Below are 18,712 nucleotides of genomic sequence, written 5' to 3' on the forward strand. Positions count from 1 at the left end.
TCAAGTGTAGAGCAGGGTCAGAAATTTGGTTTCACAGGGCAGGTCAGATGTGTTTGGGACTCACACCCTTTGCATTAAGGCTCCCCTCTCTCCCACGGTTCCAAAGCCCTTCCCAAGTTGCTAATCTGCATTTAAAGGCCCTTCCACCTCTTAAAACACTTAACTAAACACTTGAAGGTGTTAAACCCGTGAGCTGCCTCCTATCTCCAAATATCTGCAGGACTAACAGTGGCGTTCTTAAGTTAGGAGCGACAAACACTGGAAAACCTCCACACTTTGGCTTCCATATCTCTGAATTGGTATTTCAGTGACAGATGTTTGTTGCAGCAAAAACCTCTGTCAGAACAAAATTAGGTGATCTATCATTTTAAGATATGGTCTTCATATACTGTTTACTCGAAGATATCACTTGCCTCAAGCCAATTTTGACCAAGAACATTTTGTGATATGGAAGTGATTTGTATATCATCATTTTTGTGATAAATGTAGCTCTTGAACACAAAATAACCCACTATTCCACAGTATTACAGTTAAAACTCCTTCCCCAGTAAATCTGTACTACTGCTTTTATTACTACAAAGATACTGTATCTCGACTCCAATGCATTTCCCATTTTTATTCACGGAATAGGCTTGCCTGGTTCCCTGCTTTTACAGCAGGGAGCTTGGGCCTGGCCCCCTCTCCACAGCAGAGATGCTCCTCCACTTTTGGGGGGCACAGCACCCACCACAGCACCTATTTTATATTTTATTTCAGCTAAAAGGGCGAGAGGAACACAAAGAGATGCAAAGTATCTTCCAAATGACAGTGCCCACAGGCAGGGGCTGCCCTAGCTGCTCATGCAGGTCCAAAATTAACCATTTAATTTCGCTAACACTGATTTAGGTGTCTCACCCCTCCTCCAAGGGTCTCAAACCTTCTGATTTATAGGTGGTGGGTATAAATCAGCCATGTCCACCTCAGCCCTTCTCCAGAAGGGCAGGAAGGAGATATAAGCCAACCAAAAAGGACTAAAAAACAGCATAAAGCAAAAAAGTTGAGACAAATCACAAGTTTAGGTGGATGAGACAGAGGAAGGACATTCCAAGGGTCAGAGTAGCCATCCCTGGAGCTGAACAAACCACATTAAATGGAGGAGTTGAGGAGTTCCCACCACCTCTGCAGAGTGTGGCGCCTTTTCAGGTGCACCGTGAGCTTGGCAATTGATTTGGACCACAAATTATTAAACAAGCCACTAAATAACCATAATTTAGTAATGAGCTCAAGCCAGCATGAGCCTCAGGTTTACCTAAGCCAGTCTTAGGGACAAGGGGCTGTAGGTTTAAATCCTTCCCCAAGGAATGGCTGTGCCTCTACAGGTGTTTATTTCAGCATATGTGGACCAACAGTCTGCCACCAAATAAATTCCCTTATCCTGGAATTGTGTGTCCAGAACTTATTAACAAGGTGATTTTTGTGCTATTTAATGACAAGTGTCCAGCTTGGGTGGTTATTCACCCGAGATTCTGCTATAATAGAAAGATCAGCACAAGAATAAATTGATAAAGTGATTCCTCTCTTCAGAGCATCCTCCCCGGCATCACCTCCAACCTACACCAGGCTTGGTCTCCAAAAATTCCTCCTCTGCTCACCTGCCATGCTCCTCTCCACATGGGAACAGTCCTGGCTTTAATGGACTCTCCTGGCTGGAAATATCCAGCATTTCCTTTGACAAAATTAAAAGGTGCCTTCTATTTTCCCTGGCTGCTGTCACATCTTGCATCCTTCCCTGCCTTTCCAGAGGAAAAAGGGCTGGGAATGCAGGAAAGGGACTGATCAGGAAAAATGCCTCTTCCCAAATGGATGGGATGGGCAGTGGGAAAAGTGAGATAATCCTGGGAATTACTGTTTACCAACAGCAATGAGAAACTGCAGAACACTGAGGCCAAGGGATCAGATTTTGCCATTTCTTAGCATTAACTGCAGCACACAAAGAGAAGACTGACCCTGTATTCTTCCAAAACAGAAGTGGTGCAAGCACTCAGAACGCCTCACACTAAAAAAAAAGAATCCAAATTTTTCAGTGGTATTACAAGAATATATTTACAAGCAGACTCCTCACTCTATTTGCATTTTGAAGTCTTCCTCCATGCAGGATTAGCAGCAAACACACCACGCAGGAGGATTCTTTTGATGGTACAATTTCAGAACTGCTGGTGTAATGTGAGCCAATTTTCCTCCTGTTTTCAAAGTTTGCAGAAAAATGTGTGTATTACATCCTCTGATCTTTCCACTTGTTGAGATCAATATGTGCAAGTCTTCACAAAAGGGAAATTCTCCTTCACACCAGCTCAGTGGCTTAAATGAGAGAAATTACAGGTCCAGAGATCTAAAACTTGCCAAGATGTGCGAAAATTGTGCATTTTGAAATTGTGAATTTTGAAATCTTAAAGCACATGTTAAAGGCATGAAAGGAAACTTAAATCTTCCACCAGAGGGAAAAATCTGAAGTTCTGACTTCTCAGGGACTTCTGACCATGGTTATTTTGCATCTGTCACAAGTGTGGAAAACAACAATTATTCCTTCTTGCTATTTCATCAAAAACCCAACCAAGACACCAGGATTTGGCCTACAGCAATGCAACCACTGAGAGGAGTTTTTGCCAGGGTTCAATTTGCATGATAAACTGTTGTTAACAGATACCATCTGTTTTTAAATTTAGTAAAAGGGCCCATATTATACAGCTCATTACAAATATTAGTAACTCTTAGACAACGACTCTTGTAGAGTGTGGGTTGGAGCTAATGAAGTAGAAAGCTTGAACAACAAATCATTTACAAGTTTTTGTACAGTAGTTCTAATGGAGGGAGTTTATAATCAAAGGAAAATGTAATCACTTATGTTAAGCAATCCATGGACTTAGTCAATGTAGCACAAACAGCCATTATGCAAAATTATGACATTAAAGGGAAAAAGACTACTGCAGACTTTGCATTTTACAGTGTCTGCTACACAGGCTAACAACTTGGAGAGAATTAAACAGGTGAGGCCCCTCGCTTCCAAAACAGCCTTTTTCCATCAAATATCCAAAAGATATTCAACCTGGCCTGAGATTTGCTGCCCTGAATTAGACCTGACACTGGTAACAAAGGGGATTCTGTAATGGACATGGGCTCTCACAATGCAGTGCATTAATGGGCATCATGGTGAACATAATCTGTCAGGAACGGTCACAATAAAGATGTTCTCCTGATTAATGTTCCACTAGGCCTGTGCTTAATAATTTATATAATTTGTATTAACTTTCAAATTGCCGTCACTGTGGTGGACAAGGAAAAACACACAAACAATTCAATATAATAATTTCACCCAGGAAAACATTTTACTTGGCAATTAAAACTGCTGGGTTCATAGAGGAGTAATCGTTCAGGATTTACAGAGATGAATTATTGTGTAGCAAAACTGCATATTTAAACAACATAATAAGAAAATTCTTCTAAGAGGTCATAAATACTTTATAAATTACATTAATATTGGTGTTTGGTATTACTGCATTTATATTCTTGCAGATTGTGTATTTAAATATTACTCCCATAACAATGTACGATTCTATAAAATTACCAAACTTTTAAAATTGTGACAGTCTGCCTAATAAAAGCATCTCCATTAATTTTTCTATGCTTTGAATAAAGAAATAGTAACGTTACAGTAGTAAAAAATGGTCACTGTGCATTTCTTCACCTAATCCTTGTTTTCCTACATGGAATTCAGCACATTGCACAGCCAGGATGGTGGGTATTGGTCAAGAATATCCTATGCTATCCTATCAGGATGATTAATGAAGGCACCTTTTTCACAGAATGTCAGACTCTGCCTTTTTAACAACTGACCTTTCATAGAATACTACTGAACTCATAATTCCACTTTTGTTCAGTTTCTTATTAGTGGAGTTAAAATTAATACTTATGGGAATGATGGCTAAGGTGATGCACAGTAAATCTTAGAGCACATCAACCTTCTGCAGCGGCCACCAAAGGAATAGCACCTGCATTTGTCTACTCCAATAGCATAAGTATTCCAGTAAAACTCTGTGTCCTTTCAAAAGACAAATTAGGTCAATATTCAACCCTCTTTCAAGCACAAAGCTGTAAATATGGAGAGAAAAGTTCAGAATACTCACAAAACAGGTCCTACTGTACACGGAGGGGGAGTTCATCCTGCTGCACTGCTTGAAACTTCCTGAAACACTGCTTGAGCACAGGGACATTTTCAGGAGACATTTTAGTCACACAGCCTGGGAGCTGCAGGGACTCATTCCCAGCATGGCCACGTGCACCTCCATGCCCCAAAAATCACCTTTTCCATTTGGGAAAACCAGCCCTGTGCTGTGCCAGCACAAGGATTTTGGGGAAGGCACCAATGCGATGAAGGTAATCCCAGTTTTGCATCCACTACACCAGAGAGCTGTCCCAGGTGAACAGAGGCCCCATTTCTTTGAGGTGTTTTGCACCCACCTCGCTGTTCCTGTGGTGTCACACATTAACTGCTCACTTGCTGCCACCCCAGGATGCCAAACATCAATGCCGAGTGAGCAAACCCAGCGTGAATGCCACACGAGCATCACACACGGCAGTGCTCAGATGAGGCGCCACTCCCTGCAGGGCACAGGACAGGACTCTCCATGTCCCCTCTCCTCCAGGACTGCCACCACCCGCCACCCACCCTCCCAGCCCAGCCCAAAGGAGCCAGTTAAAATGTGTTTAGTTAAAATGTGTTTAGTTGAGAAAAACACCACAAAGCATATGAGCTTAAATCTTCAGCAAGGACACTCATTAACACAACTGGCTATATTTTTATGCCTTTTTAAAACCTGCCACCAACTCTTTCCCCTCATCATTACACACTAACATTCCTAAACTCTGAAGCCACAAGCTCCAGGCAGTTTCTTATCCTTGAAGGTATTTTAAGACAATAAAGATGGGAACTTTTTCCGGGTACACAAAGATCCAAATCCATGCTCTGGCAGCATTGGAGCTGATGTCAAACACCTCAGACCTCACACAACTGGCAGCAATTCTGCTGTAAAACATTCAATAACAGCAGCAAATGGCAGCTTAATTTTTCTCAACACATTCATTGGCATTCATGTGAGGTCCATTCACCTCCATTACGAGGGAAGGCATCTGCATTATGGCTAAATATTGTATCTTGCAAACAGAGCAGCGTTTGTGCTGCTTCAGCCCTTGCAAACCAAAGAGGGCTTCACCCTAAATGAGGTTTTCCAGAACAAAGCTAAAGGACATTGGATAGATTTCAACCTCCCCTTGGAGCTCAAGGCTTTTTGTGAGGTCAGCTGTGGCATAATTTAACTGTTCCATTACTGGAGACCTGAAAGCTGCTCCATGACTGGAGGTCTCCAGCCATGCATTACATTAATATCTATGGCTTGAAAAATAAATTCCTCCAAAAATATAAATTTTTTTTCTGGAATCAATTTTACTCCTATTCCAAAAGAAAAAAATATTTCCTTCTCCTTTCAGGCTCCAGAAGTGCCTTCACACCAGGAGAAGGATGGGTGTTTTCTCTGCACAACAAACAACATTTCACGACTTCATCATGGTTGAACATTCAGAAGTTGCCAGAGAAAAGAATCACCTCTGAAAAGTGGGAAAAATGTACTGAAATAATAAGTCATGTTCACTCGAGATGGGAAGGCATTCCTTAACAAGAGTCCCAATTTAGAAGTGCTGGGTGAATAAAAAGGTATTTCCCAATTAACGTTCACAGATGTGTCTTCTGCAGCCCAAAACAAAGCAGACCTTCCAATTCTGCCAGGGCCACTCTGCCAGAGCCTGCAGTCGTGTGAGTTAGAGCTCCCTTGGCCACAAATCATCCTAATTACTATGGAATTTTGATAACAAGTGATAGACCTGAAAGAAATGGATGGAGTGAAGACAAAGTTATAATGTGAATGCAGACAAAGCAAAAAGGTAGTGCAAAGAAGAGGAAGAATCAATAGGATTTATTTCATTCCTTCTGCAATGCTAATATGCAATAAATTAATAAATACGTGCTCATTCTGATGGCTCTTTTCAAGAATTCCACAAAACTAAGAATTAAGATGCAGCAAGCTTTTGGAATAAATATCAACAAGTAAATAATATAATTCAGCAATACTTTTAGTGATCCAGATGCTAAAGCCAACCCAAAGCAGCCCTTCGTTGCCACTCCTGTACAAGCTACAAAATACCAAACAACAACAAAAAAGCAGCAAATCTTCAGCACTAAAAATCCCTAAAAGTGACTGTTTGGGTGACACTGCTTTCAAAGTGTGAGATTTTCCTGCACAGGCAATTTTTTAGCCTGTAAAAGAATTCAATATTCTAGATCCACATCAGAGGGAAGCTCAGTCTGCCTCATCCCAGATGTGAACTATCAGCAAATAAAAAGTCTCATCAAGAATGTGTATTTTTGTTTTCCTCCAGCTTCGTTATACCTGGGGGTTGTTTTTTCGGCCACCTGACATCTTTTTACTGCGATTTATCCTCCCTTCAGACAACAGATTCCTTGTTCATTTTCAAATTACCTGCACGCCCTGGCAACCACACCTACCAGGAAGGTTTTTCTTGTTCCTGTCTGCTTTTGTTTTGCTGCAAGTCCTACAAGAAAGAATTCCAAGACGTATTTCCCAGAACAGGCAGGAAGCGGGACACGCTATCCCAACCCTGAGGATATCCTCTGTTCCACACTGGGACATAAATCTCAAAGCCCAGAGGATTTCTGCATCAATGAGGAGCATCTGGACAAGCTCAGAGTCACAAGCAATATTACCCAGCCTGCAGAGAACTTCTGACCTGCAGGAGCTGAGAGGTGATCCCGACCATGACCGACAGGAAAACGAGATCTGCTTTAACACAACCACAGCAGCAAAGGCAGAAAAACCAACCAAAATATTCAAGGAATCAATAAAAACCCCACAAACAACTCCACCCACCTTGGTTTGTCATCCCTGCTAGCATGAGCAGAAGAAATTAAAGAAAACCAGGCTGTTTCAAAGAATTCAGGTGGAGGTGGAGAGAGCCAAGACAGTCAATCCATGGTGCAATGATCAGGCCAGTGTGGACTCTGGAATTCCAGAGGTACAAACAGAAAGACATTTTCTATATTCTTCAGGTGTCCATTTAAAATTAGAACAAACTCTTCTCAGAGGTGAAGAACATTCAGGAGCGTGAAGAATGACTGCTTGCAAATTATTGAGGTATTACAGCTCAAATTGCCTTAATAGGAGCTGATTTATATTTATGGCCAAGTTTCATGCAGCGTTTAAACTTTCCACAACTCCTCCCCCAAGTCAGATCATTGAACTTGAAGAGCTTAAAAAATAAAGCAGGAAATATTTTCCATCTTCCTTTGTCCACTTATCCGGCCATCTACACTCCAGGGTATTTGGTGTAGTTATCCAGCTGGAAGTTTTTGGTCAGCACAGTTGTATTTCACATATTGATAAATCGAAGAACCACGGAATTGTTAAGGCTGGAAAAGGCCTTTAAGAACATCAAGTCCAACCATCAATCAGCACCACCATGTCCACCTTTAAATCATGTCCTCATGGTTCTGGAACGCTTTCAGGGATGGTGATTCCATGGTTTCCTACAGCATCCTGAACCCCAGGAGCTGTGCCTGGTGACCATCAAAACCCTGGTGTCCCTCCATGGTGCTTCACACAGCAATAAATGCAGAGGCCTCTTGGCCATGAGGGCTCCTAGGCAGCACCAGGAATGCTCTGATGTTCTCACCCAGGAACCACCACTCCTCCAGGGAGACTCATTCTCCTGGGATATAACCCTGACCCCACTCTTAGGAACAACCCAGACATTTCCCACTGGAGCAGGAATGTCTAAAAGAGCATCTGTCTTCAAGGGAACTTTCAAGTCCTTTCAGTGATTTCAATGTGTGAAATAAAAGACTTGGAATGTCAGTTTATCACCCAGATAATCTGGATGGACCACCTGTAGATTCTAAATTTTCATAAGGGAGGCAGAACACCAGCTTGGTCCTGAAACATATCAAGACCTTTACTCGTGTGGGTGCACGAATGTGGAAAAACCTCATCCTTTGAATGTTTTCCTCCCAATTCTGGCCAGGCTTTCCCACCTGGAGCAGAAAGCAGCCAGCACTGTCCCATCTAAAGCTCTGCCAGGGAGCACTGGGCACCACTGCTGAGCACAGGAGCCGCCCTGGCAGCCCTGCCCAGCCTGTGCAGCTGCAATCTGTGCGTGTGTGCATGCGTGGGAGCAGCAGCTGCACGGGAGCACCTCTGGAACAATAAAGCCCTGCACCCTGGCGGGCTGTGACACTGATGGAGCATGGCCAGCAGCAGGGCGCTCGCAGAGGCTGTTCATCATCATCATCATCACCTGAGCACAAGCAAAACCCAACCGCGGCGTGACAGAGCCAGGGGGACGGGCATCAATAACGCACAGCAAAAACAAATGACAGGAAAACAACGGGCTGGGAACCTAAAGGACAAAGTTTCTAACTTAATCTCATTATTTCTTGCTCTGAGCTGGCGGGAGGAAAGTCCTCTGCCACAGCCTGCAGACAATTCTGACTTCGTGTCTCAATCTACATTATTATGATGAAAATAACAGGAAAATAAAACACGATTTAGAAATCTACTAGTGCAAGGGACAATTTACATATATCAGCAGCCTATAGCAATAAGCCTCTCAAAGGTCACAATTAACCAAATAAATTGAGAAATGCTCCAAACCACACTTGCTCAGCTGACCACAACAGTTATTCAGAAATTGAGAAGCAATCAGAAAGTTTTTATCACCAGCAAGTGCCCATTGTAGTAAGCAATGAGGCAATAATGAGTATTTATCACTTGAAGAATTTATGTGCACCAAACAGGTTTAAATTTCTCAAAAGGCAACAGGAATTTATTTCTTACCCAGAATCAGTGAGAACCAGCAAAGATGAGCTGGTGGGGTCGATCTGCAAGAGATCCATCCTTGGAACTATTTTAATTTGATGAACAGGCATTTTAAGGAAATTTGGGAAGTTGGATTTAAGTAAGGCAAATACTGCAGGCTCCAATGAAGCCACCCCAAGCCTGGAGTGGTGGAACAGCTCCTGTTTATTCCTGGTGGGGAGAAGACAACTCCCCATCCCAGGGAGAGGCACCTCTCACCACTGCCAATCTGATCAGCCTCTGAACGCTGACAGAAAATGAGATGTGGGATGGAAAGCAGCACTAAATGTTTAATATGATCTGCAATTCACAATTATTTCTTAAGTGTCTTTTCCCTGATAACTTTTTCCACTGCATGATCTTAGTGAGAAGATAATGGGAGATGCTGCTTTTGAATAAGTTATACATTTCCCCTGCTTTACTTGAACCTCACAATGCCACCATTATTAATATTTTTCCTCCACAAAACAGCAGTAGCCTTCCAAAGAAAAAGTCCTTGACCAAAATATCAGAGGATATTAAACTGAGAAGTGATCTACTGATGCAAATCATTAAATCTATTTGCATTTGCTTACTGAACCCTAACACAGAAATTAAACTACATAGTGTGGGAAAAGAGCTGGTTTTGCATGGTTAAAAGGAGACATCTTGGAAGATCCGAGCTCTATGTCATTAATTTTCCTTCTTCCCCTCATTAACAAGTAAAATGTTTTCACTGCTTGAAAAGTTTTAATAAATAGGAAAAAGCAGGGCAGCTGACATAAGTTTTTAATGTAATATACAAGAGCTTTTAATATTTTTACATATATTAATGTAAAAGCTAAAAATAAATGTTAAAAGGTTACATTTGTGAAGAAAGAAAAATGGCATTTACAGTTACAGGGTAAGGTTTTAGAATTTAACTCTCTCCCTCCCAGCACGGGGTGCTGAGGAGCATTTGCCATTTCCCTGGAAATCCCTGGCATTGCAGGGATGAGCACTGCAGCAGCACCTGGGGGTTAAGGACACACATTCCCTCCCAGCCCCGAGCTCCAGGGTGATTTACTGGGCTTTGTCCTACCAAGCCTTAAATTCTTTTTATAGAAGGAATTACGGGAGGCATTTTAAGAACAGCCATAATTAGCACAGGCACTGGCAGGGTGAGACCTCTGGGTTTCACTGAAACGTGTGAGCCAAAGTGGCCAGGGAAGAGCAAGAGCTGGAGCTGGGAACAGCCACCCAACAGCAAAACCAGCATCCCAGGGTACATCAAAAGGAGTGTCACCAACAGCTCAGGGGGGCATTGTCACCCTCTCTCCTTGAGACAGTCCTGGAGAATTCTCCTCCATTTCCTGGAGAAATGTGTCCAGCTCTGGGCTCCTCAACGTGAGGACCTGCAGCAGCTGCAGCAAATCCAGAGGAACTCACAGAGATGCTCCAAGGGCTGGAGCCCCTCTGGAGCCAGGCTGGGACACCTGGGGGGGCTCACCTGGGCAGGAGCAGCTCCAGGGAGAGCCCAGAGCCCCTGGCAGGGCCTGAAGGGGCTCCAGGAGAGCTGCAGAGGGACTGGGGACAGGGATGGAGGGACAGCACACAGGGAATGGCTTTAAGCTGACAATGGGTAGATTTAGATGGGATTTTGGGAAGGAATCCTTCCCGGGCAGGGTGGGCAGCCCTGGCACAGGTGCCCAGAGCAGCTGTGGCTGCCCCTGGATCCCTGGCAGTGCCCAAGGCCAGGCTGGCACTGGGGCTGGGAGCACCTGGGACAGTGGGAGGTGTCCCTGCCATGGCTGGGGTGGCACTGGGGGGGATTTGGGGTCCCTGCAACCCAAACATTCCATGATTCCTGCTGGGCGGTGACTCATTGTCTCAGACATCTTCTATGGAAAATCCTTTCCTTAGGGTTTTCCCTCCTGAGAAGCTGGGAGGCCTCAGGAACACAATGCAAACAATGGTTATCTGCTGCTGTGGGATGCAACAGGTGCATCTGGGATTGGGCTCATGGGGTTGTTTCTGATTAATGGCAATCACAGTCAGCTGGCTCGGACTCAGAGCCGAGACACAAACCTTTGTTATCATTCTTGGGTACTTTATTTTTAGCCAGGCTTCTGATGAAACCTTTTCTTCTATTCGTTTAGTACAGCTTTAATGTAAAATTATCATAAAATAATAAATCAGCCTTGTGAAACATGGAGTCAGATCCTCCTCTCTTCCCTCATCCAAGAACCCCTGTGAGCACCATCACAACCCACGGCACTGACCTGATGTTTCCAACCCCTGCACATTGACATGGACAGGGCTCTGTCTGAACAGCACAACCCCAGTTTCAGGGTGCACAACACCAAGCTTTGCTGCTCAGCTGGGCTGTGTTTGTAACCCTCAGGGTTGGCTCCTAAATCAAGACATGTTAGAAGAGCCCAGTGATCACATTTTACAGTGCTGATATTTTAAAACAGCAAAAATAACAAGAAACTGTATTAGATAATATAACTTGTGCAGAAAATACCACAAATATGACTCTCTCTCTCTCTCTGGTGTGGAAGATGCAGAGCTCTAATAGTGATGAAAAATGATCCCACCAAAGAGGAGTGGGAGAATTTGTCTATGCAGCATCATCTCCTCGAGAAATTTCCCAGAAAACAAATCCTCTCCCGACTCCCTGCCCTGGGCTGTGCCACAGGAACATGCCTGGTGTGACTCCACCAATGCCAGGAGTAATTCAGGCCAGGAGTGGAACCTTTCCACTGCCCCTGCCAGAGGCAGATTAATGCAGTGGAGCATTTTTCCATTGCAAATCCTTGCTGTAAGGATGGGAAAATGGGCTGCATAATGACATGGATTATGTTTCTATTATGCCCCAGAATTAGTGGGTGTTTTCAGTGTTGCAACTCTTCATCTTGGGTTTCCTCCCTCGCTTCTGTGGTCCTCAAAAAGAAAAATTCAGATGCACAGATAATGCTGGGAGCAATTTAAAGCCACAGAGGTGTTGTGGGATGGAACAGAGGGGTGTGAGGCTCCTGGAGCCCCTTCAGGTGCTGTGGGGCCACTCTGAGGTCACCCCAACCTTCCCTTGTCCAGGTGAGTCCCCCCAGGTGTCCCAGCAGAGCTGCTCCATCCCCTGAGCATTTGGTGCCTCCTCTGGATTCTGCAGCAGCTGCAGGTCCCTCCTGGGCTGGGCACTGCAGGTGGGGCTCACCTGGGCACACAATTCCCCTTTCCTGCTGCCCAGGGGGCTCTGAGTGAACATGACCAGCTCATGTCCAGCTTCTCATCCACCAAGAAAAAAACCCGCACTTTGATTTTTCTTTCTTTGCACAGAGCCCTCAAAGGCTTCTCTGCCAAGATTCCAGGAGAAAACCACAACTGAAGCCTTGCAAAACCCACTCCTGTTTGAATCCTGCAACGCTGCCTTTGACAGATAATAGAAATGCAGCCGTGCTGTCAGGGAAAATAACACAGCTAAAGTCGAGTATTGATTACAGTGGAGATGCTCAAGATTCACTTCAGCTTCAGTGAGAGAGGAATGTGGGTTTTGCTAATCATGCAGAATTAAATTCAGCAGCCAGACCTGACAATAAAACTTTGCCCACAAACCATTGCTAAAACCATGTGAAACCACATCTTTGAGCTGTGCTACGTGTCAGGCTGAACTCTAAAAGCACGCAGAAAGTTGTTTTGTTTATGTTTTGGAAACACCACTTCCAATAAAAAGTTTTCTTAGCTTGATGCAGCATAAACAATCTGTAGCATCTCCACAAGAAACTATGAAAAACCCTAGCCCAGTTTATTTTTAATAAAAGGAGGACTATGCTATATAATAACTCTTCCTGCCACATCCATTGAATCTGCTGAAATAAAGATTGATGCCTGGATATTTGTAGAGACTTCTACCAGAGAAGGCAATATTTCTTTTTCCTTTCTTTCCTATTTTTTAAAATACACTTTCCTGTTATTTTGAAGTAATTTGAAGTAACAAGCATCATCTCCCTATTACCCAGGCATCTGCATGTTTTGTTTCCAAAACCAGTGGTAGAAAACTCAATGAGATTTTTGTGCCACAAGTTAAAAGATATTTGGAAATGAAAGGTTTTCTTTGAAAGAGGAACATTTATGTAAGAATGATCTTCTGGCGACTGCTCCACACAGGCACCACAAACAGGCTGTCCCTTGGCTCATCAGTGTGAAAACCAATGCTGTCAGCTCTGGAAGGGGTTAAAAGGCCAAAATCCTGGGTTTGAACAAGCATCACCCACAGGAACCAGATGCTCCCTGAGCCAAAGCAGCGCCTTGAAGGTTTTGGGCACAAGGCACTTCAGAAATAAAGAATAGGTGGGAGTTGGTGCTGGATCTGTCCACAGGCACCGGTGTTTGAACAAAGAACTGTGGAATTGTTAAGGCTGGAGAATTCCTCAAAGATCATCACGTCCAACCATCAACCAGCACCAACAACCACGTCCTCAAGCTTCAAGCCACCCAGGGATGGGCACTCCAACCCTCTCTGGGCTATTCCAAAGTTTTACAACCCTTTCCACGAGAAGCTTTCTCCTAATTTCCACCCTGAGCTGCCCAGGCCCAGCCTGAGGCCATTCCCTCTGCTCCTGTCCCTGTTCCCTGGAGCAGAGCCCGAGCCCCTCTGGCTGTGCCCTCCTGGCAGGGAATTCCAGAGAGGGAAAAGATCCCTGGGGATCCTCCTTTGGTCCAGGTGAGCCCCTGCCCAGCTCCTCAGGGATTCTCCATTCCCCTCCCCAGCCCCCTTCCTTTCCCTGCTCCCACTCTCCATTTAGAGCTCGTCCCAACCCATTAATTTCTTTACCCCAAGGATGTCCTCTGGCCCATTCAGGGTTTATCCTGCACCATTTTAAACAGAAAATTGCTGTTGTTACACAATATTCAAGGAAGAACTTGAATGAGGAAGAGTGGAACCTTTTCCAAACCACAGTGCCAATGATCCTCTACTCACAGAAGTCACCTCAGATGTTCATGGCAAACTAGGAATCCACTCCAAGCAGCAGAGAAGTCACATCCTTACCTCCTCCAGTGGGTTTTTACTGTGCCCCTGAGCTCCACTAAGTTTCTTAGCCTTGGCTGGTGCTCAGTGGAAAAACAGGAGGAGTGGCACTCTCCCAAATGCCTCCCACTTGTGGCATCAAAGTGAGATATCACTCCCAGTAAATTTTACAGCATGAGGAATGAAACAGTTAGCAAAGTTGACATTTAAACCCTCACCACTGGCTATGATTAAATACCTCAGAGATGAACAGAGTGGTTCACACCTCTCCAAGTTATTGTTCTAGGCTCTTATCAGAGTTCCTGCCCTGCTGCATCCTCTGCCTTTGCACACACCTGAGATCTCCCTTCCACCTCTAATAGCTGGAAACCTGCTTAAACTGAGATCCTGGAGAGTTTCTGATCATGTTACAGGGACAGAGAGATTGACTGAAACCCTGGTGAACTTCTTGAACTGCAGATCCACCCTGAAAGGTTGAGGCAGATCAGTAATACGGGAAGGACCACACTGGCTCCTTGCTCCTCCTCCTCCTCTGATGTCCCTCAGCAAGACAGAGGGAAATGAAACACTAAGGAACGCTGCCAATAACCTGCAGGGAACACAGAGCGCCGATGAGATCACACTGCTCCCGAGAGAGCCCAAAATGCAGCCTGGGTCTGTTCCTGCCAGGCAATTCCTACAGCAGGAAAATGCAGGGTTTGACCATTTGCCTACACATGCCACCCCAATGCCAAGCCCACAGCTAACATTTCCAGAGCATTTTGTGCTGTAAATATTCATTAGAGGGAAAGCCATGGTTCGTGTTACCTGCTCACCAAGGGGATAATTTACTCCTGCACCTCTGGAATGAGTCAAGGCCTCTCACAGCAGTCATCCCAGTGTGGGAACACCACAGCTGGCAGCAGAACAGCAAAAAACCTAATTCTCCTAATTCTGAAACTCCAAAGCTGCTGAAGACACTTTGAAGTATAATACCAGTAAAAGAAAGGGAGTTTATCTTTTGGACGTGAGCAAGAAGCGTTAAACATTTGTAATATTTCAGGTTGGGATGTTGGAGGAATATTGATCCAAACTTATCATTAGATTGGCATGAACTGAAAGAAAAACTACAACAGCTGATATAGCATGAAATATATATGTAATATACCATTATATTGTATAATATACATTGTATATATATTATACAATATAATGGTATATTATATATATATTGTATATATAATTATATATACAATATATAATAATAAATTATATAATAATAAACAATATAATAGAAACTATATCACTTACTTTTTTTTTTAATCTCTCTCTCTTTCTATATATATATATAAATATATCTAAAAAATACATATACACAGCTTATACACACTTAAGGGTTTTTAACATATGAACTGTGAGACTGAAGTTCTTAGAAATAGATACAATTGTCCAGATGAGGATGTCAAACCTTCAGGGACCTGTTTGGATCAGGACATCCTTATCACAGAACCCCAGCCTGGTTGGGGTCCCTCAAAGCCCACCCAGTGCCACCCCTACCTGGCAGGGACACCTCCCACTGTCCCAGCTGCTCCAAGCCCACCCAGGAATGGGATGCACATCAAGAATTTCAGAAGCCTGGATAAAGATGCCTCCTCTCCAAGAGAAACCATCCCTGTGTGACGTGTCTGGAGTTTTAAGCCCTGCAGCTTCCCGAGGAGCAGAATAACCTCAGGTTATTACAATTAGTTTCATCTCATTAATAGATCAATTTCTTTCAAGCACACTGAAACTGGGTTTTACTTTGTTGCTTCTCCTTTTAGGCTCCATTATAGTCTGTGTTCTTAAGTTTTAAGGAGAGCCATCAGTGAGGAGGTTGTAATCTCAGGTGATTAATTGCACAGCATTTTACAAGCTGTAAAACAGAGCGAGATCTCCACAAAGCGATTATGCCATTAACCAGGGGCTCTTATCAGATTTTTCTACAACTACCAGGTTTGTCTGACAGATTGCAAGTCTTAAGTATTTATATATTTCAAAGGTTTACTTATTTTTGTTGTTAAAAAACCCTAAAATCTCTATTGATTGTTACATGCAATTCCACATGAGAAGTCCCAAGCACCGTGGAGCAGAATACCAATATTTATTACCAGACTTGTGCTCATTATGGTTCTCTCTGACAGGGGTCCATTAAAATCAATTTTTATGTTTCTTATGTTTTTTTTTTCCCACCCAATGTTCTTGCCATGGCGTTTATTAGCCAGTTAGGAGAAACACCAGGCACTGCTTTGTTTTTATTTTATTCTGTCGAAAATAATGAGGCCAGATTTAACAACTATTCACCAGCGATGAGTAGAAGAGATTAAATGTTATACTTCAGCACAAACATTTACAGATGGCTTTAAAATTTTTAGAACTTTATCAGCGCTTAAGACAAAAGGAAGTCCCACCTTTCTTCTTCAGATTTAAATTCTTGAAGTAATCATAAAAACACTCTTCCTGCCTTTAGCTTCAGAGTTATTCCTGAGTGATAGACCCTCTAATGTAACGATTTTGGCACATAAATCATGCAGCCTGTGAGGTTGAGAGTTACAGGATGCCACTAATGCCTCAGATGGAGTGAAGTCAGCTCACCACTGAGAAAAGGGAAGATCTAGAACAGGTGAAAATTAAAATGTAGGAAAAGGATCTTAACTGTCCAGCTTCTGATGAAGGACAAGATCATGAGAAACTTCAACCAGAGAACATGAACATGTTACAGCAAACCAGATGTCCTGGTAAAACAAAACCAGATTTTTTTTTACCAGATGTTCTGGTAAAAGAGCAGCACCCATCCCTACAAATGAGATCCCCCAAATCTTTTTCCAGCTGTTATTCCACTCCCTCACTGACATTTCCCCTTCACAAGGTGAAGATCCTCATCCCCTGGGCTGCTCTTCAGGCAGGTTTTGCTCTGCAGCAAAGCCAAGTTCCAGCTCTGTCCTAAATACCCATTTATTTCCATTCCTCACCAGCAGAAATCCAGAATCTGAAGGAACTGCAGAAGTCATTTCCATATCCCTGGAGTTGGCAAAACTGTGAAATCCAGAGGCTTCAGAGTTTTTGTATGGGAGGTGAAATCATATTTCAACCAGAACACACATTATGCTCCATAGTCCTGATTAATTTCACACCCATTTCAGTTTCAAGGAGAATAAAATAGGAAAACAAGCATCCTACAAATCCATGGAGAACCTCAGAGGCAAACACAGTATGAAAAAAAGACAATGTTGAGAAAAAAAGCCAAACCTGTTTGAGTCTTGTCAGTGGCAGCACTGATGTAGCAGACTATGGAAAAGTGGAATTTAATTGCCAAACTCAGTTGAAGGACCAGTCTTAGAGATGTCTGAGAAAGTCTAAGAAATCTCAATTTTGCCAAAGAAATTCGGGACAGAAATTTAGCATCTAGTTCTGAATGAATTCAACATTCCTTTTAAAAATGTCACTGAACATTTCCTCACAAATAAGGAAAAAAAATCAAATATCTGAGCAGGACAGATGGACTCCAGCAGACCGAACACAGCAGGAAAAGGCACTGATGCCTCCTCAGCCAGGCCTGGATTCGAGACATCACCTCCACTGCCACGTGGGATCTGATCCAAACTCCAGCAGACATTACAGCTCTGGGAAAGCAACTACAGCTCTCACCAGTAGCACACAGTAATTAAAACAATCAGTCAGTCCTGCTTCCACCTGTTGGAGACAGATCTCTAGATAAAAATATAAAAAAATGAAAATAGAAAAATATAAAATTAAAAATGTTAAAAATAAAAATATAAAAATAATATAAAATATAGAAATATAAAAATAAACATAAAATTATTTATATAAAATATAATATATAATAATTTATGTATGTAGAATACAAATCTAGTAATATAAAATATAATAACTTAAATATAAACATATAAAATATGAATATGTAAATATATTAAGTATAAAGATATAGAATACAAAAATATAAAAATGTGAATATATAAATGTATAGAAAAAATAGAAAATAAAAAATAGAAATAAAAATATAAAAATATAAAAATAAAAAATAGAAATACATAAAAATACAAAAACATAAAAATAGAAAAATATAAAAATAGAAAAATATAAAAATAGAAAAATATAAATATATAAAAATAGAAAAATATAAAAATATATAAATATACAAAATAAAAATTTAAAAATAGATGTACGTCTGCAAGATTTGTGAGGTGTGCAAGGAGATTTTACGCCCAGTGACATTTATATGTGTGCCAAAAATTAAGACAGGGAGGATTCTTGCAAAACTTACCTTAAAAACACTAAGAGTTTAAAACGTTTGACGATATTTTCGAGGCACAGAGGAATTGATGCATTTTCGAGTCCTCAAGGGCACAAGAGCCCCCTCCCAGCAGGACCAGCACAACCAAGAGCGCTCTCAGACGCTCTGGGCAATCTCAGCAGTGTTCCCCCAGCACAAGCACAGGGCCAGGATCAACAGCACACGAACTCACCCCCGTGGCAGCAGGCTCGCTTTGGGAAGTTTTATTTCATGCACGCCCTTGTCACAGCCCCAGATCTCCATCCTGCCCAGGGGGCTGAGCAGCACCACCTGCTTCTCCTGGCATGGAGATCCTCCCTGCTTGGAATTCACCTGTTCAAGAAATAAAACCCTCTTTAACTGCAGGCATTTGCACCAAGGAACAGATTCGAGGAGTTCTCAAAAGCAATTTGAAAGAAGGGAGACAACAGTGAATTTCAAGTTTCCTCAACTACAGCA

At 42.7% G+C, this 18,712-nt stretch overlaps 1 protein-coding gene across 1 annotated transcript in view; it reads right to left on the reverse strand.

The window, feature by feature from the left end:
- Nucleotides 1–18,712, reverse strand: part of MGMT (O-6-methylguanine-DNA methyltransferase) — a 134,736-nt gene that overhangs the window by 96,081 nt on the left and 19,943 nt on the right. The window contains exon 3 of the mRNA XM_063162984.1: nt 18,447–18,586. Within this exon, the coding sequence (XP_063019054.1) occupies nt 18,447–18,586 (140 nt within the window). The remainder of the gene's footprint in view (nt 1–18,446; nt 18,587–18,712) is intronic.

This window comes from Melospiza melodia, chromosome 9 (genome assembly GCF_035770615.1).
Source record: "Melospiza melodia melodia isolate bMelMel2 chromosome 9, bMelMel2.pri, whole genome shotgun sequence".
In the NCBI taxonomy this organism is placed as follows: domain Eukaryota; kingdom Metazoa; phylum Chordata; class Aves; order Passeriformes; family Passerellidae; genus Melospiza; species Melospiza melodia.